This window comes from Bolinopsis microptera, chromosome 8 (genome assembly GCF_026151205.1).
Source record: "Bolinopsis microptera isolate Bmic1 chromosome 8, MBARI_Bmic_1.0, whole genome shotgun sequence".
Classification (NCBI taxonomy): Eukaryota; Metazoa; Ctenophora; class Tentaculata; order Lobata; family Bolinopsidae; genus Bolinopsis; species Bolinopsis microptera.
The window spans coordinates 15,078,331-15,103,716 of record NC_087079.1 but is presented as its reverse complement, the minus strand read 5'-3'; the positions used below and the strand labels follow the sequence as shown (position 1 = coordinate 15,103,716).

General features: G+C 38.1%; 2 protein-coding genes across 2 annotated transcripts; one reads left to right on the top strand and one right to left on the bottom strand.

Moving 5' to 3' along the window:
• The first annotated feature begins 578 nt into the window (after nt 1-578).
• Nucleotides 579-18,241, top strand: LOC134819193 (TNF receptor-associated factor family protein DDB_G0277243-like). The gene is made up of 6 exons (XM_063828992.1): nt 579-704; nt 7,973-8,111; nt 12,888-13,001; nt 16,168-16,215; nt 16,689-16,739; nt 17,973-18,241. The coding sequence occupies exons 1-6, from the start codon at nt 652-654 to the stop codon at nt 18,153-18,155; spliced, it is 588 nt and encodes a 195-aa protein (XP_063685062.1). The 5' UTR covers nt 579-651; the 3' UTR covers nt 18,156-18,241.
• Nucleotides 18,242-18,264: 23 nt separating this feature from the next.
• Nucleotides 18,265-25,275, bottom strand: LOC134819192 (OTU domain-containing protein 5-B-like). Its single transcript, XM_063828991.1, has 9 exons — nt 25,067-25,275; nt 24,750-24,904; nt 24,400-24,493; nt 23,155-23,376; nt 22,571-22,719; nt 21,084-21,192; nt 20,401-20,582; nt 20,156-20,279; nt 18,265-19,386 (listed from the first exon to the last, which is right to left on the bottom strand). Exons 1-9 carry the CDS (start codon nt 25,260-25,262, stop codon nt 19,298-19,300), a joined length of 1,320 nt encoding a protein of 439 aa, XP_063685061.1. The 5' UTR covers nt 25,263-25,275; the 3' UTR covers nt 18,265-19,297.
• Nucleotides 25,276-25,386: the final 111 nt, after the last annotated feature.

Below are 25,386 nucleotides of genomic sequence, written 5' to 3'. Positions count from 1 at the left end.
TTCATGTGGCGCAAGTGTCACAACCTCATCCGATCGGACTCATCTGTGGGAAGAGCCTTTAATAGCGAATTCCCTAAGCTGATGAGAAGAGTATTATCCTAAATGATTCTTGTTCTTTTGAAATACGTTTTTAAGTTAATTATGAGAAGATTTATTGAATTAATCTTATTTTATCCTCTTGTACCACAACTTGCCCCGATTGTGCCACGAATGTGCCTCAAGTGTGCACAAGTAACTTTTCACCCCAGCTGTGCCTCAACTGTGCCCCAAGTGTGTTTAGTTTTCCTAAACTGTGCTTCAAGTCATTTTTTGCCTCGACTGTGCCCCAAGTGTGCCTCAGCTGTTTTTGCCCCGAGTATGCCCCAAGTGTGCCCCAAGTAACTTTTTGCCCCGACTGTGCCCTAAATGTGCCCGGGAATTTAAACTTTGTGCCCCAAGTATGCCTAGCTAGATTACCAACTGGCCGAACTATCATTAATTGCAGTAACAGATATCTCTTCTATAATTGATGAAATTTTATTTTCGATTTGTAAATGTGATTTTAATGCATCCAATTAAGCTCATTATGACTCAGGTATGACACACTATGAAGCATTAGGAGAGAGTACTGATTACGAATGTCTGGTGTGTTCAGAACTCCAGCTGGTGGTCATGACCTGTTTCAAGTGTTCTATTCTTCTCTGCAATGATTGTCTTCCGTCAGTGTAAGTTTTTCAGGCTGTTGTTATTTCAGTTGAATACACTTTTTGGATTCAGAATTAAATATAAAATAAAACTTATATCAGACTAAGCCCAAAACAATATGCCCAAAATATTATGCCCTTGAAGTGAAGAAACCTTAAAATAATTCTTTAATAGACACACAAAAGAAGTTGGAGACTCAAACAGTGTGCTTTAGTCAAACTCAATCTCATTCATGTCAACATTATACTGATTATACTGGAGCAACCAGCATGAATCTTAAAACTCGCTGCTGCTCGAAGTTCCCTCAGAATCTGAACTAGACTGATCACTCGAGCTTTCCTCTGTATGGGAACTTGCCAATGCATTTGTGTATTTCCAGGTCTTGAGCGCTTGAAGTGCTGCGTCGTGAGAAGCATCTTTCTTCCTTTTAAAGGTGTTACCTCGGACTCTCGGAAAGTCTTCCTCCCCGTAATCATTCGCCAGGCTTTCATGGAAAAACTGCAAATTATGGTATTGGAGAATTGGATACCTAGCAACGGCCAGCAAAGTAATTTTTAATTTATTTATCAAAAGTTTGAAATTACAGAAATATTCTCATTTAAGTTTGATCAAACCATTTAATATGTATCTTATAGCACACCTCACAAAAGTATCCCACATTGGGATTCTGAGGGTCATTTTGTAGAGCAGCCACTAGAGGTGGTTTCTCCTTGAAATACTTGCTGAGGAGGGTGTTTAGGACACCTGTGCACCAGGTTCTTGTCTTTAGAACATCCTGCAAGTTTCATTAGTTCGCAATATTATTATTGCAGTATACATTGCAGTATTATGTTCGCACGGTTTTATATTCGCAACAACTTGGTGAGCCGAATATGTAAAATGTTGATAAAAACCTGGTGTTCCTGAATCCCAACTAGCAATTACTGAGTAATTACAATGTCGTGTGCTGTTACTTGATTCAAAACAAAACCTAATTTACACCAATTTAATACTGATAAGAAGCAGCGAGGAATATGTCTGTAGGATTTGTTCCCGAACAATCTAACACTCGCCTGATCGTCCACAAGGTTGTAAAACTTGGCTGCTTCTCGAAACACCTTATGCTCAGCTTCCAGTTCAGAATCACACCATCCTGATTCTAGAAACTTCTCCTCGCCCGCCCTGTTCTTCTTTAGCAGCTCACAGCTTACACGTGATCGGCTTTGGTCGTTCATAACGTTCACTACTGCTTTGCAACCCTGCAATACTTTTCTGTGAAGATTAAAGTTTAAACCGACCAAACCTCGTGAGGACTTCTTGAGATCAGTGCGATCTATCAAGGAAAAGAGGAATACTAACTACTCAGGTAGTATGAAAATATGGGAAGTTTTCTCCTCAGCTAACCACCACTACACGACTTGACTCATAAATATAAATAAATACCAACACCTGACTATATCAAATAAACCAACCTCTCTCTGAAGTGCAGTCTCCACCTCCTTCTTTATATGGGTGTGTAGCTGCCCCTCTAGCTGAGCTAACTCCATCATGGAGCCCTGTCTTACGGGAGTGCTATCCTCGTATGCTCTGTTTAGTCCTCCACGACCTGACATCGGATGGCTGAAGAAGAACTTGAGAGGAAGAACTTGAGAAGAAGAACTTGAGAGGAAAGTTTGAGAGGGAAGTGTTTGGGGAGTAACAGGAAACCAAACAGATAACTGGTTTGAACTAAGAATTTGTTAGACTGAAGTTGTAATACAAGATATGGAGAGAGCTGTAAGTAGTGTGATTTAGTTTGACTGGCAGTGTCGAGGCTGCTGACTTACTTATTATCACGTGATCACTTGTTGTGCTGTTGTCACGTGGTGTTGTCACGTGGTGTAGACCATGCTGCCCAGACTGGGAGCTTTAGGTAGACTGTCAGCACTCCTGACAGTCAGGAGTGCAATTATTTCAACATAAAATATTGAATCAGTGATCACGTTTTGATAATGATGTTTTGTAATTTAAGAAAGAGAAAATGATATATTATCTTTTATATAACTGTGTTTGAAAACGGAAACTTTAACCACTGAAAATTACTGGTCTGTTGAAAATTAGATTTTATTTAGATAATCGGTGAACACTGTACAGATTGATTACCCAGTGAAACTTAATCATTTAATTGGTTGCTAGGATACAAGAACACCAAGGTTTTGTAAAATCACGCACAATATGGAAAAAAAGCACCTGGGAAAGTGACACTTTTTGCACCTTCAAATTGTCGACTTAAGGTTTTTAAATTGTTTGAGTGCTTGAGTACTTGAGCGCGGCATTAAAGATGGATATGTCAAGTTAAGTAACAAAATTATAACTCATTCGGTGTACTATTTCATAAGCTGTACTTCAAATATTTGAGGAATAAGTGAAATTTTGATACACCCGACTAAATTTGTCGTACACCCGTGCTAACCATCTCCAGAAGGTGACCACAAACTCATTACCCCAATTTTTGCTATCCCTTACACTCAAATCATCAGAAAATCAATTTTCTGCAAAACGTCAAAACTTAAATCTTAGGGGAAAACCGAAAATCACATGAATTTTCAAAACCATCCCAAAACGGGAAGGCAGATTTTGCTCATGTCACTTTAAGTACCATTTAGTGCTTTTGATCTCATATTGTAAGTTTAATATAGTGCGTCAATATAATATTTACCTGTATATGTAAAGGTAAATATTATATTGACAGTTTAAATCAAACTTACTGTATGATATCAAAAGAACGAAATATTCGTTACAGTGGGTGTCGCATATCTCAATCTGCGATGTTTATACCGTTTAGTCATATCAAGTATCGTTACTTTTGTTTATTGTTAAAACATCACGTACGTATGATTTCGCAATTCATTTTTTGAGCTGAATTTGAGTACAAAATTAACTTTCACATCATCTTATGTAATAGAGTGTATATTGTATAATGATTTAAACACTACATTAAAAAAAGCAAAAAACCATATAACATCTAACTGTTGAGCATTGTTAACTTTAAAATTAATGTAACTAGAATACAAATCTGCAGAGTACACGTCACACGAATATTTATTATTTATACACAAATATCAACGGAATCAACTACCGGAGAGAAATCCGATCTTTCTTGTCAACATGATAAAACGGAATAATAAGGAATAGGTAGCGAAGAGGTTTCCTATTATTTCTGGAAAAAATAAAGTAAAACCCGATTTCCACATGTAATGTACATAGTTATAAAGAGGGATTGGCGTGCCACACCCACTGTAATTAATTAAATTTGACGAAATTTTTAGGAAATCTAAGTTTGACCCATATCTATAACATCTGTATAATATCTGAAAATCATCAGAAAATCAATTTTCTGCAAAACATTAAAACTTAAATCTTAGAGGAAAATCACATGAATTTTCAAAACCATCCCAAAACGGGAAGGCAGATTTTGCTCATGTCACTTTAAGTACCATTTAGTGCTTTTGATCTCATATTGTAAGTTTAATATAGTGCGTCAATATAATATTTACCTGTATATGTAAAGGTAAATATTATATTGACAGTTTAAATCAAACTTACTGTATGATATCAAAAGAACGAAATATTCGTTACAGTGGGTGTCGCATATCTCAATCTGCGATGTTTATACCGTTTAGTCATATCAAGTATCGTTACTTTTGTTTATTGTTAAAACATCACGTACGTATGATTTCGCAATTCATTTTTTGAGCTGAATTTGAGTACAAAATTAACTTTCACATCATCTTATGTAATAGAGTGTATATTGTATAATGATTTAAACACTACATTAAAAAAAGCAAAAAACCATATAACATCTAACTGTTGAGCATTGTTAACTTTAAAATTAATGTAACTAGAATACAAATCTGCAGAGTACACGTCACACGAATATTTATTATTTATACACAAATATCAACGGAATCAACTACCGGAGAGAAATCCGATCTTTCTTGTCAACATGATAAAACGGAATAATAAGGAATAGGTAGCGAAGAGGTTTCCTATTATTTCTGGAAAAAATAAAGTAAAACCCGATTTCCACATGTAATGTACATAGTTATAAAGAGGGATTGGCGTGCCACACCCACTGTAATTAATTAAATTTGACGAAATTTTCAGGAAATCTAAGTTTGACCCATATCTATAACATCTGTATAATATCTGAAATTTCTGCGCAATTTTAAGAAGAATTACGTGAGTTATTGAAGGGTTGCGTGTGGGCAGTTACTTCTGGGCCACCTTGTATAATGAATTAGTAATAACAGATGTATAAAAGTAATCACTAATGTGTAATAAATTATGTATACATAACGCAGTTACAATGGTGAATTAGATAGCCGATACCGTTGGAAATGTATTCTTTAATTTTGGTTCATACCATGAAACGGAGTGCCGGGAGTTAGTGTTCAATAGATGTGTACTCTGGTGGAGTGGTGAACAGTATTTGTTTTGACACGTGACGTTTATTCTTGTCAGAGCTGGATGCTGATAATTTAATCGTTGTCACGTGACAATAGTATTCAGATTTATCCTAACCGAACTGAACTGAACTCTTGTCTGCTGATCGCCGAACTAACATTTTTTAAGGAAAACATTTATTTCCAATTCGGCTAGCAATTAAAATTCATTTATTTGTTTGAATAGTTGAAGAAGTAACATCTGAAACACGTGTTCACCTCTTTTCGGAGTGGCTGTGTCAGTGAGTCAGTGAGTCAGTGAGTCAGTGAGTCAGTGAGTCAGTGAGTCAGTGAGTCAGTGAGTCAGTGAGTCAGTGAGTCAGTGAGTCAGTGAGTCAGTGTGTCAGTGAGTCAGTGTGTCAGTGAGTCAGTGTGTCAGTGAGTCGGCTAGAAGAGGACAGCTATCCGACCAGATTTCCCTCCCATTCTCCACCATAAGTGGAGTGTACTCTGTGCTCCACCGCAATTCACCAGATTCTCAAGAAAACAGGCTGAGGCTGGTTATAAACCACAAATTGTCTGGATTTGATCAATCCAGTGTAGAGTCTACAGCGAGGAAGCTGGGAAGCATGAGTCATGACCAAACAAAATCTCAGCTAACATGATGGTGGCAATACCACCACAATAAATAAAATCCAGTACACACTACACAACTTATTTATTAATCTAGTAACGCGGCATGAGCGACAAATTAATTTGCAACAGTCCAGAGACGTTACTAATTTTACGGAATATATCATAATCCGTGTCCCTACCCAGTGTCCCTGTCCCTAGTGTCCCTAACCAGTGACCTCGTCCCTAACCAGTGTCCCTACCCAGTGTCCCTACCCAGTGTCCCTACCCAGTGTCCCTACCCAGTGTCTCTACCCAGTGTCCCTACCCAGTGTCCCTACCCAGTGTCCCTACCCAGTGTCTCTACCCAGTTTCCCTACCCAGTGTCCCTACCCAGTTTCCCTACCCAGTGTCCCTGTAACTCTCTACCCAGTGTCTCTACCCAGTGTCCCTACCCAGTGTCCCTACACAGTGTCCCTACCCAGTGTCTCTACCCAGTTTCCCTACCCAGTGTCCCTACCCAGTTTCCCTACCCAGTGTCCCTGTAACTCCCTACCCAGTGTCCCTACCCAGTGTCTCTACCCAGTTTCCCTACCCAGTTTTCCTACCCAGTTTTCCTACCCAGTGTCCCTACCCAGTGTCCCTACCCAGATTCCTACCCAGTGTCCCTACCCAGTGTCCCTACCCAGTGTCCCTACCCAGTGTCCCTACCCAGTGTCCCTACCCAGTGTCTCTACCCAGTTTCCCTACCCAGTGTCCCTACCCAGTTTCCCTACCCAGTGTCCCTGTAACTCCCTACCCAGTGTCCCTACCCAGTGTCTCTACTCAGTGTCCCTACCCAGTGTCCCTACCCAGTTTCCCTACCCAGTGTCTCTACCCAGTTTCCCTACCCAGTGTCCCTACCCAGTGTCCCTACCCAGTGTCCCTACCCAGTGTCCCTACCCAGTGTCCCTACCCAGTGTCCCTACCCAGTGTCCCTACCCAGTGTCCCTACCCAGTGTCCCTACCCAGTGTCCCTGTAACTCCCTACCCAGTGTCCCTACCCAGTTTCCCTACCCAGTGTCCCTACCCAGTGTCTCTACCCAGTGTCCCTACCCAGTGTCCCTACCCAGTGTCCCTACCCAGTGTCTCTACCCAGTTTCCCTACCCAGTGTCTCTACCCAGTTTCCCTACCCAGTGTCCCTACCCAGTGTCTCTACCCAGTGTCCCTACCCAGTGTCCCTACCCAGTGTCCCTACCCAGTTTCCCTACCCAGTGTCCCTGTAACTCCCTACCCAGTGTCCCTACCCAGTGTCCCTACCCAGATTCCTACCCAGTGTCCCTACCCAGTGTCCCTACCCAGTGTCCCTACCCAGTGTCCCTACCCAGTGTCCCTACCCAGTGTCTCTACCCAGTTTCCCTACCCAGTGTCCCTACCCAGTTTCCCTACCCAGTGTCCCTGTAACTCCCTACCCAGTGTCCCTACCCAGTGTCTCTACTCAGTGTCCCTACCCAGTGTCCCTACCCAGTTTCCCTACCCAGTGTCTCTACCCAGTTTCCCTACCCAGTGTCCCTACCCAGTGTCCCTACCCAGTGTCCCTACCCAGTGTCCCTACCCAGTGTCCCTACCCAGTGTCCCTACCCAGTGTCCCTACCCAGTGTCCCTACCCAGTGTCCCTACCCAGTGTCCCTGTAACTCCCTACCCAGTGTCCCTACCCAGTTTCCCTACCCAGTGTCCCTACCCAGTGTCTCTACCCAGTGTCCCTACCCAGTGTCCCTACCCAGTGTCCCTACCCAGTGTCTCTACCCAGTTTCCCTACCCAGTGTCTCTACCCAGTTTCCCTACCCAGTGTCCCTACCCAGTGTCTCTACCCAGTGTCCCTACCCAGTGTCCCTACCCAGTGTCCCTACCCAGTTTCCCTACCCAGTGTCCCTGTAACTCCCTACCCAGTGTCCCTACCCAGTGTCTCTACTCAGTGTCCCTACCCAGTGTCCCTACCCAGTTTCCCTACCCAGTGTCTCTACCCAGTTTCCCTACCCAGTGTCCCTACCCAGTGTCCCTACCCAGTGTCCCTACCCAGTGTCCCTACCCAGTGTCCCTACCCAGTGTCCCTACCCAGTGTCCCTACCCAGTGTCCCTACCCAGTGTCCCTGTAACTCCCTACCCAGTGTCCCTACCCAGTGTCCCTACCCAGTGTCCCTACCCAGTGTCTCTACCCAGTGTCCCTACCCAGTGTCCCTACCTAGTGTCCCTGATGTTTGATCCAATACCCAACTGACCCCATAATTTCAGATCATGTTGTCCACAGTGTAAAGCCGCCCCAGTAACAGAAGTATTCACCCCTAACAGCTTTGTCTCCAAACACATAAAGACTATTAAAGTGGAGTGTACTCTGTGCTCCTGGACCGGAGATTTCTACGACTTTCGTCAGGTTAATTTACTTATAAAGTAACTTATAATAAAGTAACTTATAATAAAGTAACTTATAATAAAGTAACTTTACTTAATTAATTGATTTACTAATAAAGTAACTTTACTTATAAGTTATAGCTAATGATATATAACTTATACATGAGTTATGATAGCGTAATTTTGATAATGGCAACTTCTTTACTCGTAATAAAGTTAAGTTAATATTGGGTAGTCACTAGTCAGGTAGTGGCAACTGCGTTAAACTTCGTGAGGAAGTGGTTGCTGATTATGTGTCATATAAATGAGCCTAGTCACATACACATAGTCACGTGGTATGTCACGTGACTATATTGTCTGGCATGCTTGGTAGGAACTTATAATAAAGTTGGGAGTCGTAAGAAAATGTACTTATCCTTGACGGAATAAAAACGGGGAGTGGATATATTTGCCGTGAATATTATAGAACTGAGTTATTACGGAACTGAGTTATTACGGAACTGAGTTATTCCATCCTGCTATAAATAACCTGGCGGTGTGCACCTGTATGATATTACACGCAAATAGAATAGGATTAATAATTCATTAATCCCCCTTAGTACTCTCCAGTCGAATAATAGTCTATTATTAACGAAATCGAATATCAACCGCAAATACTAGGTGGTATCAATGAATATTGATTACTATTATCATTACAAGAAAATTCCGCCTTTATTATCTATATTATAATTTAAACTTGACGAAATTTCCCCGGCAACGGGGACATAGAAGAAAAAACACCGAAAATCGACCTCAAAATGACCCTCTGGTGAAATCAAACCCAGCTCGCAAATGGAGTTGAAACCTCGCCATTTTTAGCAGGGTTGTAGAAAAAGGATAGGAATAGGCTATAGCATTCTTAGAATTTTGATTTAGGCTTTAGATTTTTTATAATTAACGTCGGAAGTGAGGTAAAATAACCGTTAGAATAATGTCGTTATTTTAGCAAAGGTTTACTGCGCTGTTGCGTAGCAACGTTAAAATGCACGTGCGCGAGCAAAAACATCTTAACTACGCGCGTTGTTATGCTGTATGCTACGTCATAATTTCAAAACTAGCTCACATATACGCTCACGCTATGACTTATATTCATAACTTTGGTTGTGATTGGTATTTTTTGATGCGGTAAAAAGTATCGTTTTGGGAATCCGAATACTAACAACGCTGTCGCCATTGTTAAATAAATTCCATTATGTCTACTGTATAACAGAGCTGTATGATGAAGAGAAATTAAAACATAACTGATTTTTAAAATTTCCTCGAACAAAGCGTCCTATAGTGTCATTTAATAAAATTTTCGACTACAGCGGATTTCAACGCGCGGTGTTATGCTGTAAGCTACGTCAGAATTTCACAACTAGCTCACATTTACCCTCATGACGCTATATACCTATATATATTTATAACTTTGGTTGTGATTGAAACTTTTTGATGCGGTAAAAAGTATTGTTTTGGGGCTATATGATGAAGAGAAATTAAAACATAACTGATGCTTAAAACTTCCTCGAACAAAGCTTTCGACTAACGGCGGGTTTCTAGTTTATGATATTCTGGAGTCAAGATTCAAGCTGCTTCCAGGGATTACAAATCTTTCAAATCACCATGGTATTATTTATGGAAATTATGGTAATTAAGGTATTTATGGCAATTGAAGAGACTATTCTGGAGTTCGGTGGAATCTACTTATTGAATAATTTTACCATTTCATGCAAATCTCACATATATTTGCTTCTGATAGAACGGTAGTGTACTCCAATCTTGCTGTGTCCTGCTAAGGAGCAATCGAATAAAATAAAAATCAGAAATGATAGATCTGATAAAAATATGTGTAATCATTTAACAGAAATAGAGTTAGCGATAGTCTATCAACTAATGAATAATCGATTGCGAATTTACCGAACGAAACTGTCTCGTAATTTGTGGGTTCCAATGAATAGTTATTCGTCTTTTCTGAGGATTTCGCAGCGTGAATAAATAATTATTACTAATTATTATAATTATTACTAGTCCTGCACTAATTATTTCTAGTCCTGCACTAATTATTACTAATTATTACTAGTCCTCCACTAATTATTACTAATTATTACTAATTATTACTAGTCCTACGCTATTGTTTGAGGACGCAATACCTCAGCTAAACTTTGACATCTTTTACATCTACAGACAGTTACGATGTCTAAATGATCATAAGACAGTACAGTGAACAAGGAATAAATAAGGAATAACATAGTGGGTACCCTAAAAAATGTTGATTTCTCATAATATTCTCATATTACCAACTCAGATTAATAGTTAATACTGCACAGCACATTCCATTCACAAATCCAAAAATAAAAAGTTTACCAAAGACAGATATTCTGTACCATATTTTGTATACTTCTTACAATAACCACAGTTTAGTTATTGACTACCAGCATTACTATTTTCGTGTGCTCCCGTCTCCTAATAATAGATTAAAATGACCTGTAATTAGACAGAGAAACTCTTTGTGCCTTATATGGGCTATCTTGCAGGTGTCCCTGCAACCTGCTGTAACATTAGGTTATTTCCTCGTGCATGCTACTGTAATTTCTCCATCTTAATTCTAAAGTAACGATTTAAGCTCGACTCTAAATCAAACCAAGCGTATATGCCATATACAATTTCAGCTTTGGGATATTTTAATATGCTCAAGGTATGTCTCGTACCAGAAAACGATTGATTGGATTTTGCGGTAAGGTATGAGCTCGTGCAACCTACTTTCATCAAGATTGGGCCACATACAGTAGTTTTTAGGTTATTCAGGTCGCTAAAGTTATTAAAGTTTCTGGCTTACCAGCGGCGCTTTCCAATAAAACTTAGAAGAATAACTAATCGTAAATTGATATGCCTAAATAGTAAATACAGATGTAGATGGTTTTATTTCAAGTATATAATATTATACACAACATTAGGGATAATGTCTAGTCGGGTTATACCGTACAATACATTACATTAATACCCAATTTAATCAAACCACATCTTTGTTTAGTGTCGTGTCTAGATTTCTGGTAGATCTTAATACAGATAAGGATCTGTTGACATTCGGAAGTCACTGTTGGAAAGCTGGAAAATGGAGGGAAGCTGGAAATGAAGTTTACCTGACAGAGTATTATGGGTTGCATTTGACGGAAAAAGCAGGAGGAAATGTTTGATACTAGGGGGGGGGGGGGGGGGGGGACCCAAGTAGTTTGGTGTTATTTTCACACAGCAAGAAAGAGGCACTTACCAGGGTTCAAACTTCCACCATTTTACTGCATTTCAGTAGTATAACATATCTGTTTAAACATCAGACAATGATTATGTTAAATTCTGTACAGCTTATTAAAATAGATAAATGAATGGATATTGGATATTGGGAGGTACCCTCAGTTAACGAAAGGTGATCTGTTGTATTATATATTATAATATTAATAATATTGCTGTATTGGAATAACATAACTATTTATAACATCATTTTTAGTGGCCTGTAGGTTCATGGCACCCTTTACAAGCGTTAAGAAAGGAAGATAAGCATTAATCTTGGGATAATATCATTCTTTACACTTTCATGAACTTAAAAGGCAGTTTTCTCTGAAACTCCAACATTTTGACCAAGCATTGAACTAACCTACAATACATGTACAGTGTACACGATGCAGCTAGTAGATATAATATAATAAATAAATAATTTATTTACAATGTACACAATGCATGTAATACTGACGTGAACACAGTGCAGGTGGTAACTGGTAGTGCATATAATGTATATAATGCAGGTAGTAAACGTAAAGTACACTTATAGCACACGTAGAGTACACGTAAAGTACATGTAAAGCAATGTATACAATGTATATAATGTATACACTTACAGCTCCACCAGCCGTTTCCTAGATAATTATCAGCTGTTGAGCTGTGTTTGGAATGGTTGGGAAGAAACCACTTTTATTGGACTAACAGTTGCTACTGAACATTCTATCCGGTTAAGTTTAACTGAACATTTAAAGTTTTTCTATTTGGAGGTTGAACAAAAAAGGAAGATATATGGTGTGAATACAGGATTGATTATTAAAACTTTACTTTTTATTGACAGGATAGCAAGCACAGATTTGTAATTGAGCAATAACATGGCTGCAGCTACGTGATATGCGCCATTCTCATTGCCTCATACTCCATAATAATATTGATATTATATATAAGGCATGATACCCTATGTTTTCTGAGAATCCTGAGCACGCTTTAAATTGTAAGTTTTTGAAAATTCATTGTCGTCATCTCTATACATGAGCTCTTAGTTGTAATATCTGCATATCAACATTACAGCGTCATGGCACAAATCTAAGAGAAATTTGACCATAACCGGGCAGACATTAGGGAGCCAGTTGGGACCATAAACCATAGAAAGTTAGTAATATAACCTGTTCTATTCCTTTTTATTATATTATACTTTGTAACGTGTGCCCGATGCATTATAGGATCAAAATTAAGTCATTGCTGTTGGGATCAGAATTGTATAGCTGAGTAGAGATGGCTAAAATACCATAAATCTATTATCATTATATTACTGATATTTCTGATAAATGATAAGTGTGTTTCTTCTTTTCCAACAATGTAATCTACTGTAAATTAACTTAGGAAGAACAAAGAACCTTTACGAGACTATATTAGTAGATTTGGTATTTCCTCTTGTAACAAATTTTAACTATGTATCATATTACTTACGTTACGTTACTTTATGTTACTTTATGTTACTTCTCTTCAGGCACATGCAGAACACTGTGAAGAAGTACTAGTGCGGTGTAAACACAAAGATTGTTCCCAAAAGTGCAAGAGATCTACCATTACTGACCACGAGTCTGGGTGTCAGCATTATATTGTGAGTTGGAACGTTGAACGTTTGTAATCCTCATAATCACGTACGGGTAAATTGTTTAAGGTCATTGTAAAGTTTGCTTTGCCCAAATTTGACTGCCAAAATTGGTACAATTTGACCGGTTGAGCTATTTAGTGAGCTAGCATGCCGCCTGGTGTTCACCCTTTGTTAATATTTCACCCAGATGGAAACAAATGTTCACTGGACACTTTAACATGTAATCTATATGTGTTACTCAGCCAATGTGGAGCATATCAGTGCTTCAAAGTGACATTTTAAAAATTTGTGCAATCTCGTTGGTAACTGAATCAGGCAGTCAAAACAGGTTGAGCCTCTCAGAAAAAGGTCCCATCTACACAGAAAGCCCCGGTTGAGACAACTTTTAATGCTCAGCCTGTGTGGAGCAGTAGCTTGAAAGTTAGGCAATTTTCAAGACCAAAAATCATACGCTAAACAGTCAAGTTTTTGGTTGAACCTCTATGAACTTTTTAGCTGAAACCCCTCTCAAGAGTTTTTGACTATTTGCGATAACACACCATGTCTCAACCGACGTGGAGCGAGGTTTTGGCAATGTAGAAATTTGTAAATTTTTAATTTATTAGCTTTTCATAATGCTTTTGTTTAGTATTATAGATCTGTAAGATTTTTTTAGCTTGGTAACTCTTACTAACTCTATTTTGAGTACTGAAACGGATATTTATATTCAGTACACTTCTCTCAACCCTGTGGAGCCCAAAATGGTTAAAAATTTGCCAACTTTTAAATTCTTTCTGGGTTGAGATAAAGTGACTTCTGTGATTTACATCTTGACTCCTGTATCTATATTTTCACCGTTGATGCAGACTCTTTAGTCGAGAACAGCCTATCTCAACCATGTGGAGCAAAAAGAGGTCTTCCTTTTGATCAATCGAGACAACTTTTAAGTGCTTCATGGGATATTATTTTTATTCATTCTAGAGAAAATATGTTATAATATTGGTGGTCAATAAACTTACTTCACGGGAACTATTCAGTGCTCAACCTGTGTGGAGCAGAGATAATTTCTGTTGTATTAGATTTTCGAAGCTCACTACTTCATTCTACAGCCGCATGCAAGAGAGATCTTCATCAAATGTTAGGCAGTTGAGGAATCCCGTACATGACATGTCATTTCTAGCTCTGTTCCACTCTGGCTGAACAGTTCTGGAACATAAATCATGGCCCAATCATGGTAAGAAAAGTATTTAAAGTATATCAGTAAACTTTAAATTGCATTACGTACAAATTGGCTACAGATCGACCATCATGGAGACTCTTTTTACCGTAGAAAAGCCTGTTGCTCCTCACGGTTGAGCATATTGTCTTTTTCTATGGTGGCATATTTCTCTTTAAAGGACACAGTACTACATACATCAACAGCTTCTTAAGTATTGATGATATCATTCCTCCTTTATCCTAATATAACAATACTGATCCTTACAAATAGTTGTGTTATCAATTTATCATTCCATTCTGCTCCTCTCTGGTTGAGCCTATTAAATACAATTTTTCAATCTGTTCTGCTAGTAATTTAATGTAAAAGCTAAAATACTCATTCTAATTTCTCATCGAAGTCATATCAGCCGATGAGGAGTCATGTTATGCAGTAAAAGTCCTCTGCTCCACATGGTTGAGCATTACTAGGTTTATCAGCAGTTCCAAAGAATAGAGTCAGGGGGTCTGAACATAATCACAAGAAAAAATGATATTTTTATGGCCTGATTAGATGTATTTATCGTTTTTAATCACACTCACTTTCAAAACTCAGTTTCTTCCCAATCAGTATTCCCAACTAAGCTATAATAGTTTCGTGCTCCGCATCGGTTGAGCAAGGTGTACCATTATTGATAATGTTATCTGGTGCGTATTCCTTTAAACTAAGATTTTGTGAAAAGACGGAGATTCTACTGTAATGTTTACCCCTGGTTGAGACGAAAAATATGAGGATATTTCGACTGCTCCACACTGGCTGAGGTCCATTTTATGATTTGGCAGTGAAAATATTTTGCAATTAACGTCCAGGATCTATTTGTTAAATGGCGATCAAAATAGTCAAAAAGCATAGATTTTATCGGGGTGCTCCACACTTTTTTGCTCCACATCGAAAACCAGGTCATAACTTTTGCTCCACATGAGATAGAAACTTCATTCCAAAGAATTCAGAAAATTCGGAATCTTCAGATGAAAATGATATCAGAAAGGATTAAATTGCTCTTTATCAACCTGCTCAAAAATTTAAATCAAAAAGTAAGCAAAATGGGCAAAGCAAAATTGACAATGACCTTAAGTTGACAGGTTGTGGTACACGTTACTGGGCGGCGCTCAGCCTGTCATTTCGCCGAATCTCTATTATGTTTATGAACATAATAGCCTGGGATCCCCAGGTAAGGTACACAACACTAAACATTCAGACACAAGACACAACAACTGGGTTTAGGTTACCCCAAGTCTTCCGAACGGTCATGCTCCAGTGAACCACTCCTCACATCCCATATTTTGAAAACATGAATTATGTTTATTTCTCATAAAACCATATCACTAAATATTCTTTTGACTGACTATGAAAATTAAATTTTGTTTTATTAACCTATGTTTTGATTGATAACGTGATATAATAAGAAATACGGAGACTTGCATGAATGGGATTGGTACGGTATTAAAAGAGAGTAATCAAGCAATAGATACTTTAGATTGTTTTACTAGTAGGTACACGATTGCATAATGCATACACTTTTTACTTTTCAAAGGATTCTCGTCGAGATGTCACTTGTCACATTTACTAGCGTTCAGTCAAGACAATATTCTAAGGAATGTGTGAAAGAACGCTGCGGGTATTATTTTGTAAATGTGTTATATGTTATGTTATCGGCCGTCAAGAGTAGATAAATTCCAGGTTTAGCGATCTGAAGAGATCTTTAAATGTTAAAGTGAGTACATTTGTGAAAGGAACGCTATGGGAAAAACTCTACTAATTTTCTGTTTACTATTAGGAGAATTTGATGTGTCAAAAAAATGTATAATTTTGATTACCTAGCATGTTGAAGCTTTACTACTACTACTATACAATCCAGAGGTAATTAGAGACTGTCATCAATTTAACTAAACTTTTCAAACCCTACCAGCTGTTCATACATTGATCTGACGTTTTCAGGTGCGGTGTCAGTTTTGCGATACAACTATCCAGTTTAATGACCTACAGGTTAGCACGTACTTCTACTTTTTAATCTGATTTAGAAATTTCTAGAACAATGAATGTCTGTCATAGCATTGCGATAGCTTGGCAATTCTATATCGAATTCTTGTCCAATCTCAAAATATTTTCTCTGATTTTTTGCGGTATGGGACCTACATACACCGACCATATTCCACTTTAAATTATCAGCCGTCATAATTCATTTACATACGTTCGAGTTGATTATCTTCTTTCTGAATATATGTAAATTTGATTACCTGGGTCGTCAAAATCATATTAGCACTGAATTCATATTGGGTGTCGCTAGATGATAACATTCATTGCTTTCTCCCGGGGCCTTATAACTTAATTTATCCACAATTTCTACCGCACATTCATGGATTAGAGTGTTCTGATTTGAAAACTGTAACTGATGATCCATCAGATAGTCTGAACTCTGATTTACTTGAGTGAGATTTACAGAATTGTGTCATTCCCAGGAACACCAGTCTGCCTGTGAGGAATGTCAGCTATGTGCGCAATGCAAACAGGTGAGTAATATCCTGGGTATATCCAGTTAGGTACCTTAATGTAAAGATGTTGTGTATATATCCTAGCGAAGTCGTGGAAATTCTGAAATTTAATGCGATCTTAATCCACGACTAAAATTTGAACTTATATTTGCTTCAAAAAAATTGTTATGTTTTGATGGTTATTTTCACTTTTCAATTCAATTTTCGGAATGCACCTTTACTTTGGTACAATTTATTTCGATCAGCAATTTTACGCAAAAGTAAGAGAACCTGTTTCGTGAAGGTTAAAGTGACAGATGCATACTCAAGAAACCTTGATAACTTAACTATTCGCATATTTACTAAGTTATCCTTATATGGATATTCGTGTCAAAAAACTTAAATGCTTACGCTAACATAAAATAATATATGAAATCTCTGTGTAACGGAAGGTTTTATAAATGACTAAAAAACGCTTTAGAACGTTGTATATATGAACGGTCACTTTGGTGTATTAATAAACGTTGATATAAAAATACTGCTCTTTTATGATGATAACTTCTCAAAGCTTAAACGATAATCAAACCTTGTAATTACAGCTGTGCTGTCTGATTTGGCGAGTTTTGACACACGTACGACAAGATAGAGCTGATAATTTATAATTTGATGCATTTATTCCCTGTCAAATTACTATAATCTTTACCTGATGTTATGGGCACAGATTTTTTTTGACTTAATTTAATTATCTCACGAAAGAGTAGACACTATTCGATTCAGTTGATGACTCATGATACCATTGAAATTATCAGTAATGGATCAATCTTCAAATTATGTAGCTAAAGATATTATTATCCCATTTATAAACTGAATTTTTATTCAATAATTATTACTTCTTGCTCGATGTTAAAGTTAAAAACGTACGTGCGGAATGGCAATCCTTAATATTTCCTACAACAACTTCGGGAAAATTTTTAACCAAACACATATGTGGATGGCGCAGCAACATTTTATTGTAAAAAAAGTCTATTTCAGATCGAGTACAACCGTTAAAACCGCGCGCCTCATGCGCGCAAGAACCATGACATCGGTCGTGCCTAGCAGTGCTATGAATATACAGTGCTGAGATTCTACTGTTGCGAGTATGAATTATGCATTATGCAGCGTATTCATACTCGTACTGGATCACGCACATCTAGTAGCAACTAAAATGGAGGTTTGATTATAATTGAGACAGTAAACCAAGTGGATCGTAACAACCTAACCCTATTTCAGTACCAGTTGAGGAGCAGTATGGCACTACACACACATCCCAACGTTGGCTGGTGCACGGCTGTCAATTTAGCGTGTATTTACTCGGACTGTAGTTATGAGGGTTCACACCATTCTTTAGCTAGTCACTATTTAACGGAACATGAGTTAGGGTTGGAGGAATTGGTTAAAACTGTTCTGATATGATGTTGGTTTGAAGCCTTTATTTCGATTTTAAAATTCATTATTTGAGAGAAGATTTTGGTGATAAGATTTGTATTGTATATATTTGATTTTCGAGACAAGATGTAAAGGATTCTTTTATAAATAACTTCTTAAACGATTTAGTTGTAACAAATCTATTACACTTATTAATATCGTGCAGAGGCACTTATTATCGGAATCCCAATGTGGCATAATTCTAAAATCTAGAGCAATTATAAACTAGCCATTATAAAATCCATGGCCAATATAACAAATGAACAATCAAAACCTGTCTACTAAGATGACCCAACAAAAGTCTACAGGGTCACTCTTAAAGATTCTTTTTCAATTTCTTAAATCAGTTGATTATTTATTATTATTCATCAACAACAACAATTATTAATGCCTCTGATGAAGCTTCGATACACATTTAGAGTGGAGGACTCTTTCTAACATGAGCTACTCTCCATTTTCTGGAAGGGGTATGAACGCTCGTTTTGGTTCAACACCAATTCTATGAAGCTGCATTGTTATTCAATAATACAGTATGAATCAAATGGACGCTCATTTCTGCCATACGCCGGCACGAAAATGTGCACACTTCCAGTTAAAACTCCAGTTAAATTTACACAATTATAATACACGAGCCCTCGTATCTGATAGTGCATTAAAAAGTAGCTAACTGAAATTCAATAAAATTGTCCTAAAACGAGCTCTTTCTCGCATCTCTCTAAATAATTGAAATTTAAATCCAGAGCATCTACAAAACTCAGATTATACAATCAAAACATACGCAGCTTGTGGGCGTAGTGCAAGTATTAGGCATGGTACAAATAAATTAGGATACAAAACTCCAAAACATCATCTAGTAACAGATAACACATACTATGTACTATGACACCACAATTATATCCAGAAAGCTAAGATTTAGCGCAATTCATCAGTAGCTACCGTGATGAAACCCCTCAAATTTTAGTACTTCAACAAGCTAGGCATTAACTTCGTCCTTAATAAGGGTACGGATCGACTGATTGAGCTAAAACTCAAATCCATCTGACCACACCCCAAGCGCCGATACTATGAATTAAACTACTATTTTGGAGGTGGCGCATGTAACTAATTTCTGGGGGCTTTAAAAGCGCTGGTTAATGTCTTTGCATCTTGTTTACGTACTCTGCCCGACTTAAAGCGAGTGCGGCTTCCAGCATCTTTTCTTCGTCGTATTCGTCGAGACCTGAAGATAATCAGTCAAGAAAACCATTAAGGTTATGGGTAAAACATTTATGTATTAATATTGTGGCTAAAACTAATCACTAACCAGCTGAATTCACCATGCAGACATGATCGCGTGCGCGCGGCGCGACCTTCTGTTTTGAGCTACACTAACGAGCGCACTCTCTATATTCAAAAGTTTCCAATTTTCAAGAACGAATCGCCTGCGCTACGCAATGTTGTGATGAGGCTAAACAGTACACCCACAAATGTAGCTTTCTTGTCACTACAAATTACATTCATTAATGCTCCTCATCACTTATACTCCCACTCAACAGTTCATAAAACTCTACCTAGGCTCAGAAATTTGGCCGAACTCCAACATAGCTGAGCCGGAAATGACTAAAACGTCACTCCGATGTGGTTAATAATAAAAACCGTCATGACTTATAAAACTGACAGTTAAACTCGAAAGGAAGCACTGTGACGGTATAGCGTTCCATAAAATTACGAGGTGTAAGCTAAGTACTGTCTGTATCATGTTTAACGTACACACAGTAAAGCAATAGTGTAATGACTTAATAGCTAATTAAAAGAAGATGTGATATGTACAAGAGGAGGTATTTATAACACTATACATGTGTACACACACACACACGCACATCTGGGCTCTTTGCCAGCTGGTGTGTGCAAAACGACACGTTCCCTATTCAGACGGGACATTTCGTTTTTATTTCCTCCCCAATTCATTAGAAAGAATGTGAAACACAATCCAAGGAAATATTTCATACCGTAAACAGGATATAAGGTGTGCAAGGGAGTAGAGTCGGTGGGTATGGAGGTGGAACTGTGGGGCGGTGTTCTGTTTGGGGCTGCTTGGTTCGTCCCGCTGCTACTACTACTGCTACTTGGACCCTGAGCATTGCACATATATATTATAAAAGTATTTTAAGTATGTTAACTTGTCATGTTGATCGACAAATATATTTGACATGTCATTAAAATGCAGCAGAAAGCTTGCACTTCACACACTAACCTGCTCGCTGGAGCTGCAGGCAGCAGTACCACTGTATCCGGAGTGACCGGGCGCTCCTTCGAGTGCAGCACTCGACCCTGCCACACTCGATCCAGAGGGGCCGGTTTCGGCTGAGCCTCGCTCGTTCTGTTTCACCCACTCCATGTAACTCTCACGTGCTATCGCTGCTGTTATCGCGTCCGCTGTTTAAATTATGATGTTATTTTTCCATGGGTATTTAAATTTATTATAAGGGTTCTGATTTCCATAATTTAGGGTTTGATTTGATTTGGCGAAATAGCTTGAAACAGTCTAAAAAATATGGACGATGCTGAAAATTGCCAGGTCTACAATTGACACACGATAAAAAGGACAGTAAGTCAGACACAGGGTCATTAAAAATCTGTGTAAGAATCAAGTTACCTCCGGTATATAAAGGCCACCTAATACTATTGTACCAACATACAATATGAAGACACTGTCTAAATAATATAATGAGTTTACCGTTGACCGCTGTGTAATTTGCGTTTGCATTGTGCAGCGACGGTTATTTTTAATTTTATCTCTATTACATAAATGCAAGAAAACTTCAGTTATTTATTCCTGAGATGGAATACCATTTCTTGGCATTTTCAGCTTTGTATTAATAATCAAATATGCTCACATAATTCAAATTAAATCTTTGTCAGATATAAATAACTGACCTGTTGCCTCCATATCAGTACTCTCTAGTTTATCTTGCATCATTATCCGCTCTATATCATCCGCTTCAGACTTTGTTAACCCCTCTTGTAGCAGCTGTTGATCTGGTAGCTGAGAAAAAGAAGAGTTACAGGCAGGGAGACAAACAAAGAGACAGACAGACAGGGACACACTCGTACACGCAGACAGACAGGGACACACTCGTACACGCAAACAGGTTGACGGAGAAAATGTAAAAACAATGGAATGTTTGACGCGACTATTAAAGAAGGGCTGGAAAGTTGAGGTCAGGGCCCTGACATGATTAGCAATGCAATCATTATCTGTAGCGGTAAAAATAACATTATTCACGCATATGCGTCAACTGATTTGTTGAGGGTAACGTTACGGTTAATAAAATCCAACGTCGGCCACTCTAGAACCTTCTGCTACCTTTTCATGTAACCCCAATTTACCGTGCCCCGATATAAAGGATGTATATAATGCATGTAAGTGGCCACTTAATATTGTAAATCAATGCCCCCATTTTACCTGGATAATTTCTTTTCTCCCCAGTTAATTGAACACTTATAATTCAAATTGAATTATCAGTTTCGGATAGATCGCCTGTATCATATTAACACGGTGCCCGTTTATAGAATCAATAAAGTCTACCACTAGTTTGACATTCCTAACTCAGGCTATAAATAGCACAAAACTCGCATTCGACGCTGTATTGAACTTATGGGCTAATAACAGAGCTGTCGATTATTTGAGTCGTGGGACACACCTCTCCCTCATATTATACAGTAAAACCCCTATTTACCGCGGCCATCTCTTCCCAAATAGGGCTTAACATGTTTAATGTCTACATTATACTATTATACATGTTAAAGCCCTGTTTACAAAAAAAACCCCGATTTACCGTGAACCCCGATTGACCGCGGGTGTTTCCTTTCCCCAAACTCCGTGGTAAATCGGGGTTTTACTGTATACCCAATATACGAATTAACGTCAGTGCCATGTACACTGAACAGGTATGCGGTTGATTAAGTAACTTTTAAATCTTGAGCCAAATTGGAACAAGTTTTGTTAAACTTTCCTGCTCGGCCATTAGATTGACCAAGTTGAAACGTAGCCTCATACCCGCCCTGTTATCATTTAAAATATATGCGTTACAAGCGAGGATTTGTTTTTCTTTTAAAAAGCACGCAAATTTTAAATACTATAAACGACTAAAAATTATTTATTTAAACGGTTGCAATCATGCTAGTTGCAGATAGTGATAAGACTGCAAGCAAGGTAAGGATTGATAATGCAGAGTTTGCAGACCAGCAAAGCGGCTGCAAGAGTTTTCTGTTGGAGCCTTTTGAAACCTGCCACAACAAACGGAATATATAAACATACCCAGGGGTGGATCCAGCATCGGATTGCAAAACTCTCCTAAAAGTTAAATTAAAAGCCCTGATTTATAAAAAAATTAACTTAAATACAAGGAAATGTTACATACCCCAGGTTTGTAGCCAGGAAGACCCAGGCCGACCCCAATACTAGGCTCATAGGGGTCCCTGACACTGTTGTAGTGACAGTTACAGTGGTATGACAGTCTGATTGGGGGGTAGTCTGTCTTGAGGTGGTAACCTAGTGTGTTAACCGGCTCTGAGAGGAGAAAGGGGTGAGTGTGAGGTAATAATAGGTAATAGTAGGCTAGGGGACTTGGAATTTGTGATGGAGGAAGGGGTAGATATTAAATCTGCTGGAATTAAAGACAAGGCTAACTGCTTTAAATAGCGCAAAGTTATTAGCCAACTTACACTAAATAAGTGTTGTATAGAAATATTAATTAGTGCTAATAATATACTTTAGCATGTCCGGTATTTATTATTACGTCACAAGAAACCCTTCGCTACAAAACTTGGACTTACACGTGGGATACTGGGGTGGGTTTTAATATGTGACAGTTATGCTGGTTTGGTCAATGCAAGAAGCTGATTGGTCGATCGTTACAACACGTATCAAAACACACTTGCACAACCCCTAATCCCTTCTGTACCCCACGGCCACGGCCCACACGTCTGCAAATTACAAACCCACCTATACTATAGATATAAACTTCAATAGGACGATTGTACATCTCAGACATAGCCTGCATCTCCAACTGGTTCCCATAACAGTTGTCCTGTCTCTTACGGTTGATGTAGGACATGTAATCCTCCGTTACGAATTGAGAGAAGTAGTCTCGGTTCTTCACCATGTAGTCCATACACTTTATTCGCACTACACCGTGCATTTCCTGGTCACCGTATAGCTGGTCAGCTGAGGTTGGGGAGGCGATGTTAGTGATGTTAGTGATGTTAGTGATGTTAGTCATGGTGGTAATGGTGGTAGGAGATCCATTATCAGAATATTTAGATGTAGGTTTGCAGAAATATTGATAGTTAATAATAAACAAATATGTATAAAGCCATAAAGAAATAAAAAATAAATATAGTCAAATTTTGTAATTTTATACAGCACTATATCGATGCATATTCATAAAATCCCTACCATAAATAAATAAATAAATAAATAAAGTCAATTTTTACAGCACAGCAATATATATCTAAATATCAGATCCTCTGTAATCATAATGTATAAAAAAAGGAGCTTTTCTCTGTGCTGAAGGATGAATCAAGGCAGATCATGGTTCTGTTAGCAGGCCACCCTAGTTATGGACAATACATATATATAAAATAATTAAATTATAATTTTAAAATTGTGTCAAGATTGAACTAAAACATAACTCAGGGTAAAATAGACGTATTCCCTTCGTCAAATTAACTATTTACAATACTAAACTTAAACGAACTCCGGGTAAAATAAACGTAATCCCTTTGTCAAACTTGCTATTTACAATAAGTTAATAAATTAATACGGTTGAAAATTATTTCATATTCAATAACAATACCATTATGAAAGGAACTTTTTATGGGTGCTGTAAAGGATGCAGCAAAGCAGATCATTGGACTGTACACCTAACTATGGATAAATAGATTTTCTTTGAAAATCTTTTGGTACATAAAATATTATTACAGTTATTTTAAATGAATGTTACTGTCATGATTAAAACAGAGAACTAGACGACTTAAATAACTGAGTAGGAAACAAAAATAAAACATAACTGGTTAGGAAACATAAAGGAAACTTAAAGTAAATTTAACCATTCGCATCTGTATTAGTTTGAGAGGATGTTATGATTTCGCCAGCCTAACACAACAAAACAGTATTGACATAATATGAAGAAAGAAATAATAAAAAGTGGTGAAGACAAGTGATATTTCTGTATTCAAAGTAGCTTACCAACTGATCTGAACAGGCAAGCCCCGTCGTCAGTGCAACGTTTTATTATCAGCCCTTTATTTTCTTTCAGCAGCTTCTCATACATCCTCTCTTTCTGGAGAAAAGTTGAAATGTCGTATTTTGTTTGTGATGTTTTATTGGATATATTTACATATTAGATACGGTTAATGTGAACTAAGCTAAGTTAATTGTATAAAATTAATTCTGATTTATGAGTGTAAGGTAATTAATCTTGTTTCCATAAACCGTTTGAAACACTGTAAAATTATGCAGGGGTATCAGTCCCAGACTCTGAATAACAGCCTTACAAATACCGGATATATCGAACAAAGGCCGTTTTCGTCACTAACATGGCAATCGTAGACAGAGCTGACGTCGTATTCATCATCACTGTTGTTTCTCTCTCTGGTATCAACGACAGGGCTGCGTGGGGTTGTAGTGCGTGTAGTTCCTACTACTCTTCTTCGGCGTCTACCATTATCGCGCCGCTCTACCTCCCAGTTCTCTAAAAAATGAGGATTTTGTGAAGCTCTCAAATTTTGTACATTTCCTCAACAATTTCAATTTGAGCTAATATCTAATGTTCATGAATTTATTCTTGTATTTGCAATACAATTTAAGCATTGTTTAATAAATATATAAAAAACAGGTTGTAAGATTACAATACCTGCGATGAAAGGTTTTTCTCGGTCTCTGGGAGGCGATGGTGGTGTCCGAGGGGGTGGAAAGAAAGCTGAACTTGATGGACTGGGAGATGAGCTACCGAATCTGTTAGGAGAAAGTGGAGTATCTGGGGCAGGCGGGGTCTCATCTGGCCCTTTTTCTTCTTCCTTTTCTAATTTTACAATCGGAAGGATGGTCATGGCTTAGCTGAAGGGGTGCATTATTTTCAAAAAATGAAGTTTGCAGATGTGAGAAGTCTTTAATTAAAAAGGGCCAGGGCAATCAATATAATCGCTAAATCCGAAGGATAGGTCAGCTTTTAGT

Excerpts from the sequence above, each read along its gene's own strand:
- LOC134819193 (XM_063828992.1), top strand. The coding sequence starts at position 652 with ATGACCTGTTTCAAGTGTTCTATTCTTCTCTGCAATGATTGTCTTCCG. Across the intron at positions 8,112-12,887 it reads ATTTCTACGACTTTCGTCAG|GCACATGCAGAACACTGTGA; the intron begins GTTAATTTACTT and ends ACTTCTCTTCAG. Across the intron at positions 16,740-17,972 it reads TATGTGCGCAATGCAAACAG|TACCAGTTGAGGAGCAGTAT; the intron begins GTGAGTAATATC and ends ACCCTATTTCAG.
- LOC134819192 (XM_063828991.1), bottom strand. The coding sequence starts at position 25,262 with ATGACCATCCTTCCGATTGTAAAATTAGAAAAGGAAGAAGAAAAAGGG. Across the intron at positions 24,494-24,749 it reads GCTCTGTCTACGATTGCCAT|AAAGAGAGGATGTATGAGAA; the intron begins GTTAGTGACGAA and ends ACTTTTCTCCAG. Across the intron at positions 20,280-20,400 it reads CCTGCAGCTCCAGCGAGCAG|GGTCCAAGTAGCAGTAGTAG; the intron begins GTTAGTGTGTGA and ends TGCAATGCTCAG.